This window comes from Mytilus californianus, unplaced genomic scaffold (genome assembly GCF_021869535.1).
Source record: "Mytilus californianus isolate M0D057914Y unplaced genomic scaffold, xbMytCali1.0.p SCAF_9, whole genome shotgun sequence".
Taxonomy (NCBI): Eukaryota; Metazoa; Mollusca; class Bivalvia; order Mytilida; family Mytilidae; genus Mytilus; species Mytilus californianus.
In genome coordinates, this window is record NW_026262745.1 from 48,822,924 (window position 1) to 48,850,256 (window position 27,333).

Below are 27,333 nucleotides of genomic sequence, written 5' to 3' on the forward strand. Positions count from 1 at the left end.
CCCTTTGTGGTCCTATTGGTCTTCAATGCACTTATAAGAATATGCATTATAATTGCAAATGAAACCATAATCCCACACAGACAAAATAACGTAGATGGTAGCAATAATAGATCAACAAACGGGCTTTTTAAATAAGCACAAAATTAGTTGAAATCCATTGAAGAGCCTAACCTTATACTTGTATTAAATGAAGGTTGAAGACTTCAAAATACAGATGAAATGTTGTATGTTGTTATACTTACCGGTATATCCGATGTCTCCCTTTTCTCCTTTCAAACCTTAAATTAAAAAAACATTGGTTAGTAAGAAATGTTTAGTTGATAAATGTATTTACGAAAATGCGTTTGATTGAAACTACAATTAAACATTTTCATAGCTTCTCCTTCTGATGGTATATTTTTATTAGGTTAATTACCAGATTCCTCTTGTTAAATGAACAAGAGTGACATTTAAGTTCAATTTTTTGGTCTTAAACATTCCTGATGGTGCCAAATCAATAGAAAGTTGAAGAATGTTTGATTTGATTGACAATATATTTAAGGTGCCTTTGTATCCTATTGGTCTTCAAAAACTTAAAGGAATACGCATTATGATTTCAAATGAAACCATAACCCCCACAGACGAAATAAAATAGATGTTAGCAATAATAGATTAATATACGGGCTTATGAAATGAGCAACACCCATTACAAAGCGCAAGCTTTAAAAGGCATGACAAAATGTCAAACAATTCAAATGAAAAAACCAACAGACTAATTTATGTACAAACCAATAAATGAAAAATAAATAATATTTACATCAATATGTATTGCAAATCCTGATTGTTGCAAAACCTCAACACTATGATTTCGTTAAGTTTTCGATGTCAAAGAAAAGCATTACCAATGTTGGACGATTAATTGTGCGTATATTATTCATTAAGATCTTATACATTAAACAGTCGTTTTTATTAATACATAGGATATGTCTTATACAGTTTATGTTTATTGCAATTTACCATGATTTCGATATAAATTCCCAAAACTCTTTGATATGATTAGTATAACTGCTGATTTGAAAGCAAAAATCTCTGAAGTAAATAATGTTTTTGTTAAGGAAGGACATGCCACTCTGCAGGAATAACTCAAAAAATTATTCTATGAAATTCACCATCAAAACGAAAATCATGAAGATGCTTATTTTTTCGTATAAGAATCCGTGATAACGTAAGGTTTAACTTTAGTTTAACGACCAAACATTCATTCCAAACGTTTTAGCATCTGTTTAATGTTGAAGAAATAATTTATATAGTGATTTTTTTTTTCTTACAATGGTCTCCCATTTATCAATTGAAATGTAAGGATATATACTCATGTTCGGATGATTACCCTAGATAAAACTGGAGGAATGTCTGTATCTTCTGGAATCTAGCCTGATCTAACTCCTAATTGAACACCACGCTTAAAAATGAGTTCGTTAGACGCACGTTTCGTCTACACAAAACTCATCAGTGAAGCTCGAATTAAAAACATTACAAAGGCCAAAAACAGTACGAAGACGAAACACATTGTTGAGCCAAACATTATACGTGTATTCCATAGAGTCTGAAGGTTACAAAATAAAGTTTAAATGTTGTATATTGTTTTACTTGCCCTTTTCTCCCTTTTCCCCCTTGTCTCCTTTGTCTCCTTAAATAAAATAGATATAACAATTAGTTCGAACTGTTTCTTCGATAAATGTATTTGAGACAATGCGTTCGATTGAACCTACAATTCAAAAATGACATTGACGTTTAATTTTGGACCTTAAACATTCCTGACTGCAAATCGATAGAAAATTTATTCGATTGAAAATTCATTGTAGGTCCATTATGGTCCAATACGTCCTCAATATACATATTATAATATGCATTATGATTGCAAATGAAACAATTATCAGCCAGAGAGCAAATGACGTACATGTTAGCAAATATAGATCATGTTACGGCTTTTTGAAATTAACAAAACACATACCAAATCTCAGGCTATAAAGGCATCACACAATGTATACAAACCAATAAACGAAAACAAGATAATATATACATCAATTCATGACAACTACTGAATTAAAGGTTCCTGACTTGGGATATGCACATTCATTAAATATGACGGAGTTTTAAATGTTTGTGAAAGCCCAATCCTTCATTTACATTGGAATATGGTATAACAGACATACATAAGACCGAATTGATAAAAATCAGATGGAAACGGCCGAGACGCATCAGATCGATACAAAGTTCAATGCATAAAGATCAATGCACAAAGCAAAAAAAAAAAAATAACTCACAAAAAGTACCGATCCTATTGATTATACATTTTTGGTTTATATTATTTTAGATTTATGTATTTTTGTTAAAGACAATTCCTGATAGAAAGTTCCATGATTGAACCAAAACAAAATAAGGTTTCTGTTTAGGTAACTCAGTTCCAGTACTACTGCTGGTGTTTTGCAAATTTATAACGTGATATTGTTATTATATTGCAGCCGTACTTATGCAATTTAATAATAGATCAAATCATAAAACGATATATCTCTATGAGAGCAGATACAGACATTTTGTATCAGCTTAAATCCATCATTGTTGCAAAACCTGAACACTATGATTAATTTCGGTTATGCATTACAAATGTAAAAGGAGTAATTGTTGCTATACTATTCATGAGATCATCTCTGTTAAATAGTCATATACAGTTTATTTTTTATTACAAATTACAATTTCGATATAAATTTCCACAAATCTTTAATACGATTAGTATAACTGTTGATATGAAAGCAAAAATCTCTGAAGTAAATAATGTTTTTGTTAAGAAATGACATGCTACTCACCAGGAATAACTCAAAAAATTATTCTAAGAAATTCACCTTCAAAACGAAAATCATGAAGATACTTATTTTTTCGTATAAGAATCCGTGATAACGTAAGGTTTAACTTTAGTTTAACGACCAAAAATCCATTCCAAAAGTTTTAGCATCTGTTTAATGTTGCAGAAATTATTTATATAGTGATGATTTTATCTTACAATGGTCTCCCATTTATCAATTGAAATGTAAGGATATATACTCATATTCGGTTGATCACCCTAGATAAAACTGGAGGAATGTCTGTAAAACATGCAGCTTCTGGAATTTAGCCTGATCTAACTCCCAATTGAACACCACGCTTAAGAATGAGTTCGTTAGACGCACGTTTCGTCTACACGAGACTCATCAGTGAGGCTCGAATTAAAAAAACTTACAAAGGTCAAAAACAGTACGAAGACGAAACACATTGTTGAGCCAAACATTATACGTGTATTCCATAAAGTTTAAATGTTGCATGTTGTTTTACTTGCCCTTTTCTCCTTTTTCTCCCTTTTCTCCCTTGTCTCCTTTCTCTCCTAAAATAAAATAGATTTAACAATTAGTTCGAACTGTTTCTTCGATAAATATATTTGAGACAATGCGTTCGATTGAACCTACAATTAAAGAATGACATTGACGTGTAAGTTTGAACCTTAAACATTCCTGACTGCAAATCGATAGAAAATTGATTCGATTGAAAATTTATTGTAGGTCCATTGTGGTCCAATACGTCATCAATATACATATTACAATATGCATTATGATTGCAAATGAACCAATTATCCACCAGAGAGCAAATGACGTAGATGTTAGCAAATATAGATCATGTTACGGCTTTCTGAAATTAACAAAACACATTCCAAAACTCAGGCTTTAAAGGCATCACACAATGTAAAACATTATAAACGACAAAACAAAGTCTAATTTATTGTATGTACAAACCAATTAACGAAAGCAAGATAAAATATATACAGCAACACATGACAACTACTGAATTAAAGGTTCCTGACTTGGGGTATGCACATTCATTAAATGTGACGGAGTTTTAAATGTTTGTGAAAGCCCAATCCTTCATTTACATTAGAATGTGGTATTACAGACACACAAAAGACCGAACTGATAAAAAAACAGATGGAAAAGGCCGTGACGCAGCAGATCGATACAAAGCTCAACGCACAAAGCTCAATGCACAAAGCTCAATGCACAAAGCTCAATGCACAAAGCAAAAAAAAATTTAAAAAAAATAACTCACAAAAAGTACCGATCCTATTGTCAATACATTTTTGGTTTATATCATTTTAGATTTGTGTATTTTTGTTAATTGTAAAAATATTTTTAAGTGAGTGGAAAGTTTGATTCAAATTTCAAAAAAAAAATTTTTTCTAACTTGAATACAAGTATGTGCTTTAATGACAAATTAGATCAATTGCAATCAAAATGATAAATATACACCAATGGTGATACATACCAACTGGTCCAGGTGGGTCTGAAAAATAGAAAAGATGCCTTCATTATAAAAGAATCAGATATAATTGTTTTTGAAGAATTTGAATAATGTTATAAGTGATAGTTGTTTGAAGAGTTCCGTATTAGTTATTTTCCACAATATGCAACAAAACATTTAAAGTGGATTAAGAATTGAAAAGATATATGGAAAACTGTATTTAAGGCATTAAAAAGATGAGTTGTGTAATTTCATATGATGAAAACATAATCTTTCTGTCAGTCAAATTGAGGTTCTTGTGATGGCATATCAGTAATTGTAGTAGTCCTTTGTTTATTTATGTTATCATTTTCATTTATAAGATAAATGTAGCAACTACATCTGATTTTGTTCGAGTCAAGTTAAACATTTGTTTTTGTTTCCGAAACAGACGTTTTGTTTGAAATTTGAATATATCGAGAATTTTAACATTTATTTGAAAGATAGTCTTATTAATTAGAATAAAAACATATGCCGTGATACGTCTGAATCTTTCCATGATATATTATATCGTAAATAAATACAACATAGCCTATTCATTTAATAAAAGAGGGACGAAAGATACCAGAGGGACAGTCAAACTCATAGATCGAAAACAAACTGACAACGCCATGGCCAAAAATAAAAAGACAAACAGACAAATAATAGTACAGATGACACAACATAGAAAACTAAAGACCACACGAACCCCACCAAAAACTGGGGGTGATCTCAGGTGCTCCGAAAGGATAAGCAGATTCTGCTCCACATGTGGCACCCGTCGTGTTGCTTATGTTAGTACAAATCCGGTAAATAGTCTAATTCGGTAGGTCACATTCGTGAAAAGGGAAGGGTATTGTAGTTACGACATAAGGAACATATCCGATATCATCTGTGAAACGGTTATTCCATGATAAAATGATGTGAATGTAATGTTTTGTTCTATAGTACCTATTTTTTTTGAAAGTAATGTTTCTCGACATAAGCTTAGTGAACACTATACATGTAGTTTGTATGTAATAAGGTACTAACAATTATTTCCCTTATTTTCTGCAGGATGAAATATTCGTTACATTTTCAATTATTTAAATAACTACAAAAAAAAGATATAATTCCCAAAACTAAATGTGCTTTCTTGAAGCCATCTTTAAAATATTTGCAGTTAGAATGCAGATTATTGATTGTATTTCGTTCAGTTTATTGCGTTTGATTGAAGACACATACCTTCAAAATCGCGATCTTACATGAAAGAACTGTTTGTGAAATGTGATATTTTGTACTGTAGTACCCGTTTTTTTTTAAGGCAATGATTCTCAATAGTCCATGTATCCCATCGAACTTGAAATACAGGATACAACAGATTTAACCTGCCTTATATCTTGATTTACATTTAGAAATTGACAGTGAGGGTCGGTTGAACACAAAATGTTATCAATTGTCCATTAATTTCTACTACTGTAGAGAAATAGATTCTTTTGAAATGGAAAAGCTCATTATGAACTAGATCATTCGTCGTATTGGTCAATTCTGTGTACACATTGTTTACATTGTCAGGGAGATAATTAGTAAGCTCTCACAAATTTAATAATCTCAAAGAAAGTGTACATTGTTTTTTTCAAAGTTCGATACTTATACATAAATATAATGTAAAATGACTGAAAATAAAATAAATTACCGTCTGCATCGGAACATATACAGAATAACACAACCAGCAGAAAACAGGTCCAGAATAGATTCTTCATTTTTGTAATTCTAGGTCTGTACCTCTTTACGATAATTTTACAATAAATATATATTTGTTCATATAAGCTTATTATATACAAAGTCAAAAGTTTATCTCTTGAACTTAAGTTGACACTTTTTTTTATCAAGTGAAAAGTTTGAGTGAATAGGATTACGTTTTTTTTTACTATTCAAAACATAAAAGTTTTAATTAATTCTATTTCGTGTAAGAGTTCTGATCTATGTAATTAACCGTATTGATAAAATGATGTGAATGTAATGTTTTGTTCTATAGTACCTATTTTTCTAAAAAAGTTATGTTTCTCGACATAAGCTTAGTGAACACTATACATGTACTATGTATGTAATAAGTTACTAACAATTATTTCCATTATTTTTCTGCAGGATGACAAATTAGATATTTGACTTGTCCCAGTTAATAAAAGGTCGAAAGCACTTTTTTAATTACTTAATTATGATTGATTGACTGATTGCTGCTGAATATTCAGCAACAGAAATTTCGGTTGATGTCATATTAATTTAATATGTCGATATTCTACTTTTTCCTAATCAAAGAAAGATCAAGTCGGATTTTTAACATGCTAGCTGATTATCACTGTGTAATAATCGGAAAAAGAAATGTTTTCCTGATATTCAACCATTTATGAAAAAGTTTTGCATAACAGAATCGAAAAGTAATAAACTAAAAGTGATGTTTTGAGGATACCATTTTGGCTTTTTGTTCATCGCCTAAATAAGTTCATCCCTTATAACGTATTTTCATCAACAATTAATTTGTATCTTTATTTATTTATTTATTTATCTATCTATTCATTTCAGCTAATGATAGGAAGAAAAATCGATATATAGTAAATCCATCTTTCTTCCGACTTTCGAACTCACTACAACTGTTACCTATTAAAAAGCCCAGAAAAAAAAAGAAAATGACAACATATTTTAAGGTCGTGAAAGGTGAATGAAAAATGAAATTTAACCAACTATGAATCTTTTTCACTGAATGACCTTTTCATTTCTGTATTTCGTATCTTAAAAAGTCCATTGATGAAGAAATGCGTTATTGTCAGCTTATCCTTGTTTGTTGATCATTGTGACGGTACAAAAAATATATGTTTATTGATTAATGTAAGGAGAACCCCAGATGTAGACTTTACGAACAAACCATCTTATAAATATTGAAAACTCCTTAAATTAGAAACCTGAAAAACCGCAAGGAAGCTCGGACACTTTAACGAAGTTAAGAAAGGAAATTTTCTTGGGGAACACAACAAATTTAACCAATCAAGGTTTGGAACATGTGACTTATAGCCCGTTTTACAAAAGTGCATCAAAATCTATGATCTATTTTATAAAATGAATTATAGAGAACGGAATCAATTCTAGAACATTAATACATTAAAATGATTTTATTCAATCTATTTCTATATAAAAGCATTCTAATGTTCAACTACTGCATTTTCACCTGCTGTTTCAATTTTTTTATTTGAATAATTGTTCTGAGTTTCCCATTTAATAATATGAACTTCGACAGTTTATATTCTATATACAATAGACCCCAATTAAAATTTGGGTTTTTCAATCTCTCATTTAGGAGCTTTTTATAACCTACTAGTCTATATGGTTTTTTTCATTGTTCATTATTGAAGGCCGTACGGTGACCTATAGTTTTAACTTCGTCATTTGGTCTTTAGTGAATTGTTGTCTCAAAACCAATCACAAAGCATCTTCATATTCTATATTCAATTGTTAATATGTAGATAGGCAGTCAAAATGGAATTAAAAAAAATATGCCTTTTATCAATATTAATTGAAATCCTAGAACGAATGTATCTGAAAATGTGTTATTTCTTTACAAATACTAGATTTTACTGCAAATCTAGTAGATGAAATCAATTTGAAATAGTATACTGTATATATACATATCAAATCTTATTACAATTCTAACAAAAGGATTTTATCAAAATTTTAGATTCTCGAATAAAAACTTAATTTGTACAACAATAGTTTCATAGAAACATAAATTTTGTCATTGGAAATCAATTTTGTATGGTTGACTGGTTTACCGCAATTTTTGACATCTTCACCTATTATGTCTGTTCGTTTTGCTCACACATTGTTATATTCGACTGTCATACATATGAGATATTTACTAGCTATAAAACCAGGTTTAATCCACGATTTTATACATCAGAAAATGCCTGTCCCAAGTTAGGATTGGAATATGACAATTGTTTTCCATTCGTTTAATGTGTTGGAAATTTTAATTTTGCCATTTGATAAGGGACTTTCCGTTTTGAATTTTCTTTGGAGTTCGGTATTTTCGTTGTTTTACTTTTTTCATATATCTGTATTTCAAATCTCGTTACAAACCTAACTTCTGTTCACAGGTCGGCCCACCAAATCCATACATTGGGTCACAATCACAAGTGAAACCGTCATTATCATTAATGCAAGTACCACCATTGCGACACATATTGGGGTCACAGTAGTCGATAACTGAATAAATAAAAATTATGTTAGTTGTGTATAGACTTTTATGAAGAACATTTTTATCAAATGAAACCACTTTTGTTTTTGTGACAGGAAACAGTTTGTTTGATATATTTAAAAGAGAGGCGAATGAGACCAAAGGGACATTCAAACTCAGAAGTGGAAAATAAACTGACAACGCCATTGATAAAAAGAGAAAGACCAACAGACAAACAAACAAACAGATAAATAACAGTACACAAAACACAACATAGAAAACTAAAGGTACCAGTCTTGTATTACAACTCCAGTTTCCGGTGCATGTCAAAACATGGAGTGAAATAACATAGTCAATTGTTTTCTGAATTTTTTTCTGGACTCAATTTTTTCTGTGTGATTAAAAGTTTATGCTGAATTGAAACATGTATTTAGATTTAAAAAGTTGCATTTTTTGGGGGGATATCAAACCAGGAAAGTGAAAGGATATCGTGTTTACTGGAAGCGGTGCGGCCTAGTAAAAACAGCAAACAGAAAGTAGAAAAAAGTAGGTTTTCCTAACTTTTTATTCTTCGTGGCTTGACCCACTATTTTTCCATTAAATCACAATTTCACATTACATGATATGTACATGAAAAAATGTTTATATGTAGCATTTTATTTTAAAAATTTTCAAAGATCAGCTGTTTTACATGTAAGCCTATGGAGCAGTCAATTACAAGACTGCAACCTGCATAGGGATATTTTCGCATATGTTCTCTGCAAGGAAGTAGCTCATGTGGACTTTTGAGTGCCCAGAATGACAAAACATCATGATTCAAGTACTTTCTGGAAAATAAAAAATATAAGGTAGAAAATTACACTGAAAAAACTGAAATTATGTAATAATTATTATTTTTCTATGCAAGACACCATACAAATGTAATAAATAACCTCATCATAGATACCAGGATTAAATTTTTGTATTTACGCCAGACTCATCAGTACCGCTCGAATCCAAACAAGTTAAAAAATCCAAATAAAGCACGAAGTTGAAGAGCATTGAGGACCAAAATTCCTAAAAATTTTGCCAAATACAGCTAAGGTAATCTATTCCTGAGGTAGAAAAGCCTTAGTATTTCAAAATTTCGAAAGTTTTGTAAACAGTTAATTTATAAATATGACCATATCAATGATAATTCATGTCAGCACAGAAGTGCTGAATACTGGGCTGGTGCTGACTACTGGGCTGGTATAAAAAGATATAAAGCACAACAGTTTGAGGTAGAATGCGATTCTGGTAACATTACATATGTGATTTTGAATAAAAAAAGAACATAGAAAGATTATTTTCCACATGAAAACGTCAGTGCATAGCTGAATAGACAGTCACAAACAAAACTGAAAAATTTCTTTAGGGTTATTATTTTTATGGCTCAATTGTTGACATTTAGGTAGAATATATATAAAATAAACTTTTGGTGAAAAAAAATTACAAAATTTTCACTTTACAAGAGACTATGACTTCTTTTCCTGTATGCGGCACTGCAGTATTAAATGAAAATTCCATATTTGAGTAAAACATGTGTTTAAAAAGTAGAAATTTTCTAAAACTATCCATGCTGACAAGGATTTTTGTGCTTAGGTGTTACAAGTAATCAATATTCTTACCAAAAACACCAACTTGAGTATTCATTTAGTTTTTCTAGGATTTTATTGCAAATTTTATATGCATAGGTGTGTGAAGTACAGAAACAAAACCATGATATAGTAGGCATGTATGAGCATATGTGTAGTCCAAAAAGTGAAAGGTATATGTCTTTATAAAGCTGTATTGCAACTAATTTTGCATTATGACTAAGTTTTGGGGCAGTTTTTCAATTTGACTACAACAAGAAGCCCACTTGGATAGACTTCATAGAAAACAGGAGGAGGGCTAAAATGTTGTAAATGGTTTGATCAAAGCGAAGGAAAATGAAGAAAAAAAAACACAATCTCCCCTAGCTTCAAAGTATCTAAATATTTAGTAAACATTTATAAAATTAAACAAAAATGAGATTTACAGATCATTTGATAGGCATGACTTATTTCCAAATTTTGCCTTGTTTCAGGAAAGGGTACTCTTATAATAATGGGATCATATTTGATAATACAACCAAAACTATTCTTTTAATGGTATTTTGCATGTTCAATTATGGCTACCAAATAAAAAAAGTAAAAGATTTATTTTTTTAAGGCGTGTCATTACTGTTATAGGTAAGGAATAAAGGCAATAGTAGCATACCGCTGTTCAATAGTCATAGTTACCAGTATTGTATTACAATTCCAGCTTCCGGTGCATATCAAAAAATGGAGTGAAATGAGATAGTCCATTTTTTCTGGACTCAATTATTTTCTGTTTGATTAAAAGTTCATGCTCAATTGAAACATGTAATATAGAATAAATTAAAATGCATCTTTTTGGGGATATCAAAACCAGGAAAGTAGATAAAAACAGTTTTGACTTCAGGGTTAGATACCTTTTTATTCTTCATGGCATGACCCACTTTTTTTCATTAAATCACGATTTTCACATTACTAAATGCATGATATATACATGATTGTTTTTTCTATGCAGCATTTTAAAAAAAAAAATTTCAAAGATCAGCTGTTTTTTATGTACGCCTATGGAGCAGTCAATTACAAGACTGCAACCTAAAGACTGAGCGACACTAACCTTGATGAAAAATTTGTGTGAGGTCATCTTAGGTGCTGCGGAGGGGTAAGCAGATCCTGGTCACAATTCACCTTTCTCAATTGTTTTTATGATCATGATGATGTTATGATACATTCTGAAACTATTATGAAACAGAAAAACGACCTAGAGAACATATTGAAGTGGGAAATAAAAAATTAAAATATGCATTCAACTTTCTTCCAGCAAATTTCTTTTAGGAACAGGTATGTTTAAACGCCGATATAAATGTTTCATTTAGTTATTTAGTAGACGATGTTTTGTATCTTTATGCCTAATGACGTCAGTTCAAACCACATCATCTCTCTATTTACAGAATCGGAAGCCTTTTTGCATCGATGAAACAAGCAAATGTTGAACATCTTATAATAGATGTTATAGTTTTTTTGCCAAATTGAAATTATCCCACCCTAAGGTTACACTTTTTTTAGACACTCATTTCTTAAATGAATTCATATAATACCCAGTTCTTGGTGAGCAAACATGTTCAGCTTGAGTTAGAGATTCTTTACTAGCATTTTTTTTTCAAACATTTTTAACAGAAATTCAATCAATTTATAAAAAGAATCTCTTACTCTTAAAAATAAAATATCACAGTATCACAGCTTCACGAATATACATAAATATTTATTTATTTTGAGCTTCAAAACAATATGTCATTTATAAAAATGATCGAATGATAATTGCTTAACGTCTGGTGTTGATGCCAGGTCTTCGGTTGTTTCCGATAGATTAATTCTCAACTGTTGGGTAAACCAGTCTACTGTTATTGACCGTATAATTGTCTCACAATGTATTCTGGATATTGTTGTCGTAGGGTTGCTGTCTTATTGACTCACACCATATATATTCTTAATATATAGTCTAATCGTGGAATAAAAACTGTACATACTTGGCATTTATTCATTTATCCGAACAAAATAACTGCCAAGTAAAAACCGCAACAATTTTATTTACTTTTATTTTGATTTTCACCCAAAAGAACAAATTAAACACAACACAAGAGAAATTAAATGGAAGCTTCAAACAAATGTGTAAATTAATTCATACTGTCTGGTGTAAGACCATATGTTGATATTTGGTTTAAAGTATACAGACACATTAGTTTATTAATATCATTCTTCATCATAAACGACCACTGGCAGTGACATCTTATTCAAAATATAAATATGGAGATATGTTATGATGCCAATGATACACCTATCAACCAGAGTTCCAATGACAAACATATAAGCAATTATATGTATGTCCCCGTACGGCCTTCAACAATGAAAAGCATATTTTGCATTTTCAATACAGACATGTGTAGACCGAATAATATGTCTCTTGTGTGTTTATATTTGTCATTTCATATTTACTTTTTATCAATTCGTTGAACATTCTTTTTCTTTTTTTTTGTCACAATCACATGTGTAGTACAGTATCTGTGAATGTACTTCTTTCTTTGTTCAGAACGAAACTGCTAACAGCGTCATTACATTCCGGTATATGTGTACGATCAGTCCGTCAAGGGATATTGGTTCATCAATTGTTTGTAGAACTTTAGAGGTTTCATGTTTTGTGAATCGAAATGCAAATTAGTTTGTCAACCTACAAGAAAATCACAAAAAGGCCTACATTTATGTCAGCAGCTTGCAGTATAAACGAGAAAATAAACTATTTTGAAGAAATGTTTTTTTTTTATGTTGGAGTCGACTGAAAAACTTGCATACATGTAATACATAACAATGATCCATTTTCAGAGGCGGATCTTGGATTTTTCAATGTGGACTTAATTTCATAAAACGTCGTATTGTCTGGTTGATTTTATGCTATAAAGTCAGATGCTATAGATTGTGAGAAACATGAACATTATTTTTGCGATCAAAGGCCCTATACGCCAACTAGATCCGCAGCTGATTTTACTATAAGAGTGTCTGTTTTACTATTATAGATACAAGGAATTATGTAGGATTTCAATCCTTGTTGTACGCAAAGTTATATACTGCTAATTTACATCGTACAGTAATAAAATATAAAAAAAAACACGCATCATGTACAAGTTAAAGTACTAATAAGGCGTAATGTTTCGCTAACATACCGTGCCTTGGATAGCTGGATATCAGAAATACGTCACCATAGGGGTATGTGAATACAGATAATGTGTACTACTACAATGCCTACTTGTACCAGAGTACTTTAGCAATAAGTTCCCGAGCGGTATAGTGTTTTGAAACCTGTTAAGAGTGTTAGACAGAAAATTGTAAGATTAACCTTAATCATGTTAATAGAGAACTACGGGTACTAATGTGTACTACTACAATGCCTACTTGTACCAGAGTACTTTAGCAATAAGTTCCCGAGCGGTATAGCCTAAATTGATTTTTCACGTGGTACCGCACTAGAGTAGATATAGGTGGGTATAGACCGGCGTGAAATAGAGCTGCTGAGCAATCAAGATGAGAGCTATTCCTCGTTAAGGGACGTAGGCACCATAACTACTCAGGAAAATTTTGGGAACGATAATATATTTGGCCAAAATACATTATCAAGCCCAAAACGAAATATGTAACGTACTGCTGCCTGCCCAAGTTACGATAGGGAGTACCCCAAAATTGAAGATGGCGTGCCTGGTGAAGCCTCTTGTCTTGTGCATGCATTTGATAGTTGATCAAGAAAATCGTTACAGTTTATGTCAAATCCATATCTACAATATTGAGATCAACTAGAAAAGAAAAGTAAAAGACACAAGGCTAGCTAGGACGAGGGATATGAGACGAAGTAATATGAATTATTAACTAATTTCTAATTTGTTCATATTAGCCTTTTCTATACATTCAAAATTTGATCTTTTGAACATAAGTTGACACTTGTTTTATCAAGTGAAACGTTTAAGTGAATAGACTTTCCAATTCATTATTATTATATCTCGTCCCTTTTCTAAAAAGGTTCATCGGAAGATACCAAACCTTATTTTCCGTATCAACTTTACAAACAATACATGATGGTCTTTAAGAATAGATTCTAGGTGCTGACGTTCTTTATCATCTTTATTACGGGTTATAGTGGTCTTTTATTTGTCTTTGTAAAAGTATTAACCTTTTCTGTTTAGTCTATTTTTGGTAATATCCTTTTGGCGCGGCTCGGTACTTATGCATCCCGCTAATGTGTTGTTGTGCTGTGGTAATTTTTTGTATTTTTGTCACTCATTTTTGCGTATGTGCTTTGTCCAATTGACATTTTGTTTTTCTTTGTTCACATATTTGTTTGTTTTATAGTGATTAAGATTATAACACAATGTTGACTGCTGTACCCCTATTTTTGACATTTTTACCTATTATGTCTGGTTTTTTTGTCTCGCATAGTTGTCAATATAATGGAATGTTATGTCATACAAGTGAGAGGTACAGCTAGCTATTTAACCAGGTTTAATCCACCATTTTCTACATAAGGAAATGCCTGTACCCAGTCAGGAATATAACAGTTGTTTTCCATTCGTATGATGTGTTTGAGCTTTTGATTTTGCCATTTGATAATGGACTTTCCGATTTGAATTTTACTTGGAATTCGGTATTTTTGTTATTTTACTTTTTTTATATATTTAGGTCTACTCCGTCTAAGATTGCTGAGCTACATAGTTCACCGTTTCCACCAAATTAGAAATTTCTGATTCATTCAAGTTTATTGAAGCTCCAAGGCGTTTTTTTTTTCTTTGTTTTTTACATTAGTTTAAGATTGATTGACTGATTGCTGGTAAATGTTCAGCTACAAAAAAATCGGTAAATGCCATATTAATCATTGTGTTAATGTAATATGTCGATATTTTACTTTTTCCTTACCTGACACATCAAGTTTGATTTCTAACGAAAAAGGTCATGTTAGCTGATTATCACAGAGTAACAATCGGAAAGACATGGTACCCTGCCCGGATACATTTTTGCCTCACATTGAACCATTTATAAAAAGGCTTTGCATAACATAATCGGAAAGTAGAAAAAATAATTGTTGTATTAAGGATATCATTTTTGGCTTTTCGTTCATCGCCTGAAAAGTTCATCATTAAAACAGTAGTATCATCAACAAATACTAAAACAGTTTATTTAATTATTTATCTATTTATCTATTTATTTATTCATTTTTCTATCTATCTATCTATCTATCTATCTATCTATCTATCTATCTATCTATCTATCTATCTATCTATCTATCTATCTATCTATCTATCTATCGATCGATCTATCGATCTATCGATCTATCTATCTATCTATCTATCTATCTATCTATCTATCTATCTATCTATCTATCTATCTATTTATCTATCTATCTATCTATCGATCTATCTATTTTAGCTAATGATATGAAGAAACATTAGAATACAAAATAAATTCACTCTTCCTTATATATATATACATATACAAAAAGAAGGAAGGAAAACAGAAAATGACAACATATTTCAAGGTCGTGAAAGGGGATTTAAAAATAATTTATAATTAAATCTGAATCTTTTCAACTGAATGACCCTTTCGTATTTCAAAATGCTATAGATGAAGAAATGCATTGCTGTCAGATTATCTGTACTTGTTTGAACATCTGTACATCATGGTGCATCATTGATGTAAGGGAAACCAAGAAATAGATTGTATGAACTAAGCATCTTATAAAGGCTTTTAAATTCCTTAATTTGGAAACATTTAAACCCGCAAGGAAGCTTAACGTAACTTTAATATACTTTTCAATTGATTTTTTTCAACCAATTAGGGTTTGGGACAGTCAATTGTCAATGTTTTTAAAAAAAAAGAAAGAAAAAGGATAACTTCACTTTGAAAAAATGGATTAAAATTATTTTCATCCTTTCACAGATTAATGGATCAATGACATCATTTGAGATAGTTTGCTCCAATAATCAAGAAATCAGTATTTCCTATAGTTTTTCCTCAACCTCTTTCTCTTGAAAGATAAGGATATACGTATAGGGTGTTTTGAAACCTGTTAAGAGTGTTAGACAGAAAATTGTAATATTAACCTTAATCATGTTAATAGAGAACTACGGGCGCAAATTGATACAATAGCTTACCCTATTAAAATAATATTTAACTAAAATGGCTTTGACCTACTTGTATCCACGTTGTCTACAAGCAATAGTGGCAGCTCAATGTTCAACATGTTATATATTGTTAACGAGAAAGATACCATTCATAGAAATTTTACCTGACAATTTATCCCTGTAAATGAAGTTACTAGCATATGAGCTGTGTCAGACAGGCATAACTTTATATAGATTATGGGGATACATTGTTCAAGTACTGTAAATAGTTAAAACTGCATAGTAGATTTAGAACAAATTATTTGTAAATAATTTAAACAAGAAGTTTAAGATCGGTTTATATCCTTTCAAAATCAAACATTGGTTAAACTGGATTGAAATAAGCCATGCGTACAACGTTCGAACGTTTGTTGCCAAAATATAAAACAAAAATACAAAACTCTAAAGGTAAATTCAAAAAGGTTAAGTCCATAAAAACTGACAAAATCATTTGTTATCAACCAACAGAACGATTGGAAATCATTTGTCATATTCCTGACTTGGTACAAGCATTTTCCGAAGAAAAATGTGGGTTAAACCTGTTTTTATAGCTAGCCTAACCTCTCATTTGTAGACAGTAGTCTATAGTTCCGTTTATAATTATAGTAAAATTTGGTGAGCAACCCAAACAGACATAATAGGTTATTGTGACAATAATTAGGATCTAGTAGCCAAAAGTGAGTAAACAGCACCACAGACATACAACACATCTGACAAAAATTCTAACAAACATACAAATAAAACAGACAAAGACGTTAACAAAAAAGTTGTTGTTGATACTAAATTTGAAACAGACTCCAACAAAAAAGTTTTTGTAGGTGATAGTAAATTGACAAAGACGCAGATAGAAAAATGTTTGTAGTTGATAGTTCATACCGTCTAAGGTATATGTTTTCGCGCTGATAAAGTGTAACTCGGTGTGTAATTGAACTTTTAGAAGTGACGATGAAAATACCACATATGCTAATTGGCAAGCATTGTGTACACAATTAAATGTACCCTCATTGATAACAATCATTGGGCAAAGAGTTCAATGTTCCCTCATTTATAACAAGTATTGTATATACAGTTGAATGTACCATCATGTATACAGTACTTGCAACCTTAGGCGTTACTGTTTGACGCGAACTTGACTGATCGGTGAATGATCGGTGACGGATGTTTGACTGATCGATGAATGAACGGTGATCGATGACCCATAGGATCCGTCAGATACGTCAAATAAGCTATGTGAGAGTTACCGTGACAACGGTCATCGATCAGTCCGTTCTCTAATTTTATGCACGGATCTGACGGATACATATATATTTAAAATTCGTATATGAAACGAACTCCGCAATATTTACATGTGACAAACGCGGACTTCGACGAAGACACCCTTGGCCGATCTCTTTACGGAAGTTGACAAACGAGGCACAGTCAATTATACAAACTGTATACTTATTATATGTATTATCATGTTTGCATCTTTGTCCTTCTTAATAAATTTAACGTCCAATTGGACAGCTTGAGACCGATTTACATAACAGTACTGTACCGGCAAATAAACTTCAAACAGCTGCATAAACCGATGAACTGTTTTGTTTTAATTTTGATACCCTTTCTTTTCTAACCTTTCTTTCTGCAACTTGGTACATAACGTGCATTTCATTTTGTATTTCTTGTCAGTCATTATTGTTCTAATGCATAAAATAAAAACATGGTTTAAAACAATGTATAGTCTCAATTCGTACAGGAATTTCAGCATCATACATGTACACAGTTTGCAATTATTACATGTTTGATCATGGAAGTAGTAATTATTTCATTTTACTTCCATGGTTTTCTGCATAAAACACTCATGCATTTAAGAATTATATATTATATTTGAGTTACCATTACATATAATGTACATGTATCCATAGTACCAAATGCAAGTGTGTGATGGTCTGGATAAGATTTAAAGAATAGAGAATCATGGGCATACTGTGCAGATGCAGAATAATTGTCAATATAAAGAATAGAAAACAATAGGTCATTTCATGCTAAAATATAAAGACTAGAGAATAATGGGCTAAAAAATTAAAGAATTGGAACATGATCTTAAATGTGTAGGAATTACACAAAAATTGGACCCCCTCCAAACCCTGTATGAGTAAATCTATATTGATTAGACTGTTATATACAGAATCAATAGGATGACCTATGTGACCATTTATATAGAAATTTATCTATGACTATATCAATGTATATTCATGATATTCATCGAGAATGTATAACCTTCTATTTATAGTACATCCACACTATTCATTTACTTAAAAAGTATATGTATATTTTTAATTTGCTTTCTGATTTATTTTAACTATTTATTTGTATTTATAAGGGAATGACCATTTAACTTCATTGGGGTGGGGGTTATGGTTTTTTTCTAAAAAAATATTCTGATCCCCAATTTGATGAAAAAAAAATGTTCTGGTCAATCAGAAGACAAAAACCCTGAATGCAAAATCCCCCTATACCTTATAGTGTTAAATTAAGTAAAAAAATTATGAATGATTGTGTTGGAAAACTAAATAAATTTGTTTGCGCTATGCTTGAAAAAGAATTCTGACCAAGAAAAAACCCATAAACCTCCCCCCCCCCCCTTTGAAGTCAATTGCAAATGATTTTTACAGTGTATTCTTATGTTGTGTAGTTTCACCACTGTCCCAGGTTAGGGTGTTGGGTTGAGCACTTACAAACATGTTTGTTTAGTTTAGCCTTTTTTTACTGATTTAGTTTGTTCTTATGTTTTACGGCTACACCACTATCCTAGTTTAGGCATAGAGGTGAGTGCTTAGAAACATGTTTAACCCATGTCACATTCTTTGTGTGTCTGTCCCAAGTCAGGAGTCTATAGTTCAGAGTTAGTCGTTGGTTCATGAGGACTGTCAAATTTGTTTCTTCTAAATTGTATTTGTTATGAATTAGGACCTTAGTTAAATTGAATTGTTTCATATTTTTCTTCTCTGGACCTTTTTATAGCCCACCATACAATATGGGTTTTTTTTTCATTGTAAAAGGTGGTATGGTATCCTATAATTGCTTACATCCACTTCATTTGAACTTTGGAGGATAAATGTCTCATTTGCAATCAAACCACATCTCCTAGTTTTTATATTAAGCTCAGACAATACAGTTTAATGTGCCTGTCCCTTTGGTATTGAGCCCAGAGGCGGATTTAGGGGGAGGGGGCCTAAGGCCCCCCTTTTTGGGGAAACATTTGGTTAATTATATTGGGAATCGCTGAAGCATGACTGGAGCGGGTCTGAAAAATAGAAAAGATGCCTTCATTATAAAAGAATCAGATATATTTGTTTTTGAAGAATTTGAATAATGTTATAAGTGATAGTTGTTTGAAGAGTTCCGTATTAGTTATTTTCCACAATATGCAACAAAACATTTAAAGTGGATTAAGAATTGAAAAGATATATGGAAAACTGTTATTTAAGGCATTAAAAAGATGAGTTGTGTAATTTCATATGATGAAAACATAATCTTTCTGTCAGTCAAATTGAGGTTCTTGTGATGGCATATCAGTAATTGTAATAGTCCTTTGTTTATTTATGTTATCATTTTCATTTATAAGATAAATGTAGCAACTACATCTGATTTTCTTCGAGTCAAGTTAAACATTTGTTTTTGTTTCCGAAACAGACGTTTTGTTTGAAATTTGAATATATCGAAAATTTTAACATTTATTTGAGAGATAGTCTTATTAATTAGAATAAAAACATATGCCGTGATACGTCTGAATCTTTCCATGATATATTATATCGTAAATAAATACAACATAGCCTATTTATTTAATAAAAGAGGGACGAAAGATACCAGAGGGACAGTCAAACTCATAGATCGAAAACAAACTGACAACGCCATGGCCAAAAATAAAAAGACAAACAGACAAATAATAGTCAGATGACACAACATAGAAAACTAAAGACCACACGAACCCCACCAAAAACTGGGGGTGATCTCAGGTGCTCCGAAAGGATAAGCAGATTCTGCTCCACATGTGGCACCCGTCGTGTTGCTTATGTTAGTACAAATCCGGTAAATAGTCTAATTCGGTAGGTCACATTCGTGAAAAGGGAAGGGTATTGTAGTTACGACATAAGGAACATATCCGATATCATCTGTGAAACGGTTATTCCATGATAAAATGATGTGAATGTAATGTTTTGTTCTATAGTACCTATTTTTTTTTTTAAAGTAATGTTTCTCGACATAAGCTTAGTGAACACTATACATGTAGTTTGTATGTAATAAGGTACTAACAATTATTTCCCTTATTTTCTGCAGGATGAAATATTCGTTACATTTTCAATTATTTAAATAACTACAAAAAAAAAGATATAATTCCTAAAACTAAATGTGCTTTCTTGAAGCCATCTTTAAAATATTTGCAGTTAGAATGCAGATTATTGATTGTATTTCGTTCAGTTTATTGCGTTTGATTGAAGACACATACCTTCAAAATCGCGATCTTACATGAAAGAACTGTTAGTGAAATGTGATATTTTGTACTGTAGTACCCGTTCTTTTTTAGGCAATGATTCTCAATAGTCCATGTATCCCATCGAACTTGAAATACAGGATACAACAGATTTAACCTGCCTTATATCTTGATTTACATTTAGAAATTGACAGTGAGGGTCGGTTGAACACAAAATGTTATCAATTGTCCATTAATTTCTACTACTGTAGAGAAATAGATTCTTTTGAAATGGAAAAGCTCATTATGAACTAGATCATTCGTCGTATTGGTCAATTCTGTGTACACATTGTTTACATTGTCAGGGAGATAATTAGTAAGCTCTCACAAATTTAATAATCTCAAAGAAAGTGTACATTGTTTTTTTCAAAGTTCGATACTTATACATAAATATAATGTAAAATGACTGAAAATAAAATAAATTACCTGCATCGGAACATATACAGAATAACACAACCAGCAGAAAACAGGTCCAGAATAGATTCTTCATTTTTGTAATTCTAGGTCTGCACCTCTTTACGATAATTTTACAATAAATATATATTTGTTCATATAAGCTTATTATATACAAAGTCAAAAGTTTATCTCTTGAACTTAAGTTGACACTTTTTTTTATCAAGTGAAAAGTTTGAGTGAATAGGATTACGTTTTTTTTTACTATTCAAAACATTATAGTTTATAATTAATTCTATTTCGTGTAAGAGTTCTGATCTATGTAATTAACCGTATTGATAAAATGATGTGAATGTAATGTTTTATTCTATAGTACCTATTTTTTTTTAAAAAGTAATGTTTCTCGACATAAGCTAAGTGAACACTATACATGTACTATTATGTAATAAGGTACTAACAATTATTTCAATTATTTTTCTGCAGGATGACAAATTAGATATTTGACTTGTCCCAGTTTATAAAAGGTCGAAAGCACTTTTTTAGTTACTTAATTATGATTGATTGACTGATTGCTGCTAAATGTTCAGCGACAGAAATTTCGGTTGATGTCATATTAATTTAATATGTCGATATTCTACTGTTTCCTAATCAAAGAAACATCATGTCGGATTTGTAACATGCTAGCTGATTATCACTGTGTAACAATCGGAAAAAGACATTTTTTCCTGATATTCAACCATTTATGAAAAGGGTTTGCATAACAGAATCGAAAAGTAATAAACTAAAAGTGATGTTTTGAGGATACCATTTTGGCTTTTTGTTCATCGCCTAAAGACGTTCATCCCTTAAAAAGTATTTTCATCAACAAATAATTTGTATCTTTATTTATTCATTTATTTATCTATCTATTCATTTCAGCTAATGATAGGAAGAAAAATCGATATATAGTAAATCCATCTTTCTTCCAACTTTCGAACTCACTACAACTGGGACCTATAAAAAGCCCAGAAAAAAAAAGAAAATGACAGCATATTTTAAGGTCGTGAGAGGTGAATGAAAAATGAAATTTAACCAACTATGAATCTTTTTCACTGAATGACCTTTTCATTTCTATATTTCGTATCTTAAAAAGTCCATTGATGAAGAAATGCGTTACTGTCAGCTTATCCTTGTTTGTTAGAACATCTATATATGATCATTGTGACGGTACAAAAAATATATGTTTATTGATTAATGTAAGGAGAACCCCAGATGTAGACTTTACGAACAAACCATCTTATAAATTATTGAAAACTCCTTAAATTAGAAACCTGAAAAACCGCAAGGAAGCTCGGACACTTTAACGAAGTTAAAAAAGGAAAGTTTCTTGGGGAACACAACAAATTTAACCAATCAAGGTTTGGAACATGTGACTTATAGCCCGTTTTACAAAAGTGCATCAAAATCTATGATCTATTTTATAAAATGAATTATAGAGAACGGAATCAATTCTAGAACATTAATACATTAAAATGATTTTATTCAATCTATTTCTATTTAATAGCATTCTAATGTTCAACTACTGCATTTTCACCTGCTGTTTCATTTTTTTTTATTTGAATAATTGTTCTGAGTTTCCCATTTAATAATATGAACTTCGACAGTTTATATTCTATATATAATAGACCCTAATTAAAATTTGGGTTTTTCAATCTCTCATTTAGGGGCTTTTTATAGCCTACTAGTCTATATGGTTTTTTTCATTGTTCATTATTGAAGGCCGTACGGTGACCTATAATTTTAACTTCGTCATTTGGTCTTTAGTGAATTGTTGTCTCAAAACCAATCACACAGCATCTTCGTATTCTATATTCAATGGATAATATGTAGATAGGCAGTCAAAATTGAATTAAAAAATTATACCTTTTATCAATGTTAATTAAAATCCAAGAACATTATCTGAAAATGTGTTATTTCTTTACAAATACTAGATTTTACTGCAAATCTAGTAGATGAAATCAATTTGAAATAGTATACTGTATATATATATATCAAATCTTATTACAATTCTAACAAAAGGATTTTATAAAAAATTTAGATTCTCGAACAAAAACTTAATTTGTACAACAATAGTTTCGTAGAAACATAAATTTTGTCATTGGAAGTCAATTTTGTATGGTTGACTGCTGTACCGCAATTTTTGACATCTTCACCTATTCTGTCTGTTCGTTTTGCTCACACATTGTTATATTCGACTGTCATACATATGAGAGATTTACTAGCAATAAAACCAGGTTTAATCCACGATTTTATACATCCGAAAATGCATTCTTTGGAATTCGGTATTTTCGTTGTTTTACTTTTTTCATATATCTGTATTTCAAATCTCGTTACAAACCTAACTTCTGTTCACAGGTCGGCCCACCAAATCCATACATTGCGTCACAATCACAAGTGAAACCGTCATTATCATTAATACAAGTACCACCATTGCGACACATATTGGGGTCACAGTAGTCGATAGCTGAATAAATAAAAATTATGTTAGTTGTGTATGGACTTTTATGAAGAACATTTTTATCAAATGAAACCACTTTTGTTTTTGTGTTTACCAGTAAACAGTTTGTTTGATATATTTAACAGAGAGGCGAAAGATACCAAAGGATCATTCAAACTCAGAAGTTGAAAATAAACTAACAACGCCATGGATAAAAAGAAAAAGACCAACAGACAAACAGACAAACAGATAAACAACAGTACACAAAACACAACATAGAAAACTAAAGGTACCAGTTTTGTATTACAACTCCAGTTTCCGGTGCATGTCAAAACATGGAGTGAAATAACATAGTCAATTTTTTTCTGAATTTTTTTCTGGGCTCAATTTTTTCTGTGTGATTAAAAGTTTATGCTGAATTGAAACATGTATTAAGATTTTAAAAAAATGCATTTTTTGGGGGGATATTAAACCAGGAAAGTGGAAGGATATCGTGTTTACTGGAAGTGGTGCGGCCTAGTAAAAACAGCAAACAGAAAGTAGAAAAAAGTAGGTTTTCGTAACTTCTATTCTTCGTGGCTTGACCCACAATTTTTCCATTAAATCACAATTTCACATTACATGATATGTACATGAAAAAATGTTTATATGTAGCATTTTATTTAAAAAAATTTCAAAGATCAGCTGTTTTACATGTAAGCCTATGGAGCAGTCAATTACAAGACTGCAACCTGCTTAGGGATATTTTCGCATATGTTCTCTGCAAGGAAGTAGCTCATGTGGACTTTTGTGTGCCCAGAATGACAAAACATCATGATTCAAGTACATTCTGAAAAATAAAAAATATAAGGTAGAAAATTACACTAAAAAAACTGAAATTATGTAATAGTTATGATTTTTCTATGCAAGACACCATACAAATGTATAAATAAACTCATCATAGATACCAGGATTGAATTTTGTATTTACTCCAGACGCACGTTTCGTCTACAAAAGACTCATCAGTGCCGCTCGAATCCAAACAAGTTAAAAAATCCAAATAAAGCACGAAGTTGAAGAGCACTGAGGACCAAAATTCCTAAAAGTTTTACCAAATACAGCTAAGGTAATCTATTCCTGAGGTAGAAAAGCCTTAGTATTTCAAAATTTCAAAAGTTTTGTAAACAGTTAATTTATAAATATGACTACTGGGCTGGCGCTGACTAATGGGCTGGTATAAAACGATATAAAGCACAACAGTTTGAGGTAGAATGCGATTCTGGTAACATTACATATGTGATTTTCAATCAAAAAAGAACATAGAAAGATTATTTTCCACATGAAAACGTCAGTGTAAAGCTGAATAGACAGTCACAAACAAAACTGAAAAATTTCTTTAGGGTTATTATTTGTATGGCTCAATTGTTGACATTTAGGTTGAATAAATATAAAATAAACTTTTGGTGAAAAAAATTTACAAAATTTTCACTTAACAAGAGACTATGATTTCTTTTCCTGTATGCGGCACTGCAGTGTTAAATGAAAATTCCATATTTGGGTTAAACATTTGTTTAAAAGGTAGAAATTTTCTAAAACTATCCATGCTGACAATGATTTTTGTGCTTAGGTGTTACAAGTAATCAATATTCTTACCAAAAACACCAACTTGAGTATTCATTTTGTTTTTTCTATGATTTTATTGCAAATTTTATATGCATAGGTGTGTGAAGTACAGAAAAAAACCAACCATGATATAGTAGGCATGTATGAGCATATGTGTAGTCCAAAAAGAGAAAGGTATATGTCTTTATAAAGCTGTATTGCAACAAATTTTGCATTATGACTAAGTTTTGAGGCAGTTTTTCAATTTGACTACAACAAGAGGCCCACTTGGATAGACATCATGGAAAACAGGAGGAGGGCTAAAATGTTGTAAATGGTTTGATCAAAGCGAAGGAAAATGAAGAAAAAAAAATACAATCTCCCCTAGCTTCAAAGTATCTAAATATTTAGTAAACATTTATAAAATTAAACAAGAATGAGATTTACCAATCATTTGATAGACATAACTTATTTCAAAATTTTGCCTTGTTTCAGAAAAGGGTACTCTTATAATAATGGGATTATACAGTATTTGATAATACAACCAAAACTATTCTTTTAATGGTATTTTGCATGTTCAATTATGGCTACCAAATAAAAAAAAGTAAAAGATTTATGTTTTTAAGGCGTGTCATTACTGTTATAGGTAAGAAATAAAGGCAATAGTAGTATACCGCTGTTCAATAGTCATAGTTACCAGTATTTTATTACAATTCCAGCTTCCGGTGCATGTCAATAAATGGAGTGAAATAAAATAGTCCATTTTTTCTGGACTCAATTTTTTTCTGTTTGATTAAAAGTTCATGCTCAATTGAAACATGTAATATAGAATAAATTAAAATGCATCTTTTTGGGGATATCAAACCAGGAAAGTAGATAAAAAAAGTTTTGACTTCAGGGTTAGATACCTTTTTATTCTTAATGGCATGACCCTTATTTTTCATTAAATCACGATTTTCACATAACTAATTGCATGATATATACATGATTGTTTTTTCTATGCAGCATTTTATTTTTAAAAAAAATTCAAAGATCAGCTGTTTTGTATGTACGCCTATGGAGCAGTGAATTACAAGACTGCAACCTAAAGACTAAGCGACACTAACCTTGATAAAAAATTTGGGTGAGGTCATCTTAGGTGCTGCGGAGGGGTAAGCAGATCCTGATCACAATTCACCTTTCTCAATTGTTTTTTTTATCATGAGGATGTTATGATACATTCTGAAACTATTATGAAACAGAAAAACGATCTTAAGAACATATTGAAGGGGGAAATAAAAAATTAAAATATGCATTCAACTGTCTTCCAGCAAATTGCTTTTAGGAACAGGTATGTTTAAACGCCGATATAAATGTTTCATTTAGTTATTTAGTAGACGATGTTTTGCATCTTTATGCCTAATGACGTCAGTTCAAACCACATCATCTCTCTATTTACAGAATCGACAGCCTTTTTGCATCGATAAAACAAGCAAATGTTGAACATCTTATAATAGATGTTATAGTTTTTTTGCCAAATTGAAATTATCCCACCCTAAAGTTACACTTTTTTAAGACACTCATTTCTTAAATGAATTCATATAATACCCAGTTCTTGATGAGCAAACATGTTCAACTTGAGTTAGAGATTCTTTACTAGCATTTTCTTTTCAAACATTTTTAGCAGAAATTCAATCAATTTATAAAAAGAATCTCTTACTCTTAAAAATAAAATATCACAGTATCACAGCTTCACGAATATACATAAATATATATTTACTTTGAGCTTCAAAACAATATGTCATTTATAAAAATGATCGAATGATAATTGCTTAACGTCTGGTGTTGATGGCAGGTCTTCGATTGTTTCCGATAGATTAATTCTCAACTGTTGGGTAAACCAGTCTACTGTTATTGACCGTATAATTGTCTCACAATGTATTCTGGATATTGTTGTTGTAGGGTTGCTGTCTTATTGACTCACACCATATATATTCTTAATATATAGTCTAATCGTGGAATAAAAAGTGTACATACTAGGCATTTATTCATTTATCCGAACAAAATAACTGCCAAGTAAAAACCGCAAC

General features: G+C 31.0%; 1 protein-coding gene across 1 annotated transcript in view; it reads right to left on the reverse strand.

The window, feature by feature from the left end:
• LOC127715941 (collagen alpha-2(I) chain-like) overlaps positions 1–27,333 on the reverse strand; it is a 100,858-nt gene that overhangs the window by 8,812 nt on the left and 64,713 nt on the right. The window contains exons 19-22 of the mRNA XM_052222048.1: positions 8,431–8,556; positions 4,327–4,344; positions 3,350–3,394; positions 243–278 (exon numbers count right to left, since the gene is read on the reverse strand). Of these exons, the coding sequence (XP_052078008.1) occupies positions 243–278; positions 3,350–3,394; positions 4,327–4,344; positions 8,431–8,556 (225 nt within the window). The remainder of the gene's footprint in view (positions 1–242; positions 279–3,349; positions 3,395–4,326; positions 4,345–8,430; positions 8,557–27,333) is intronic.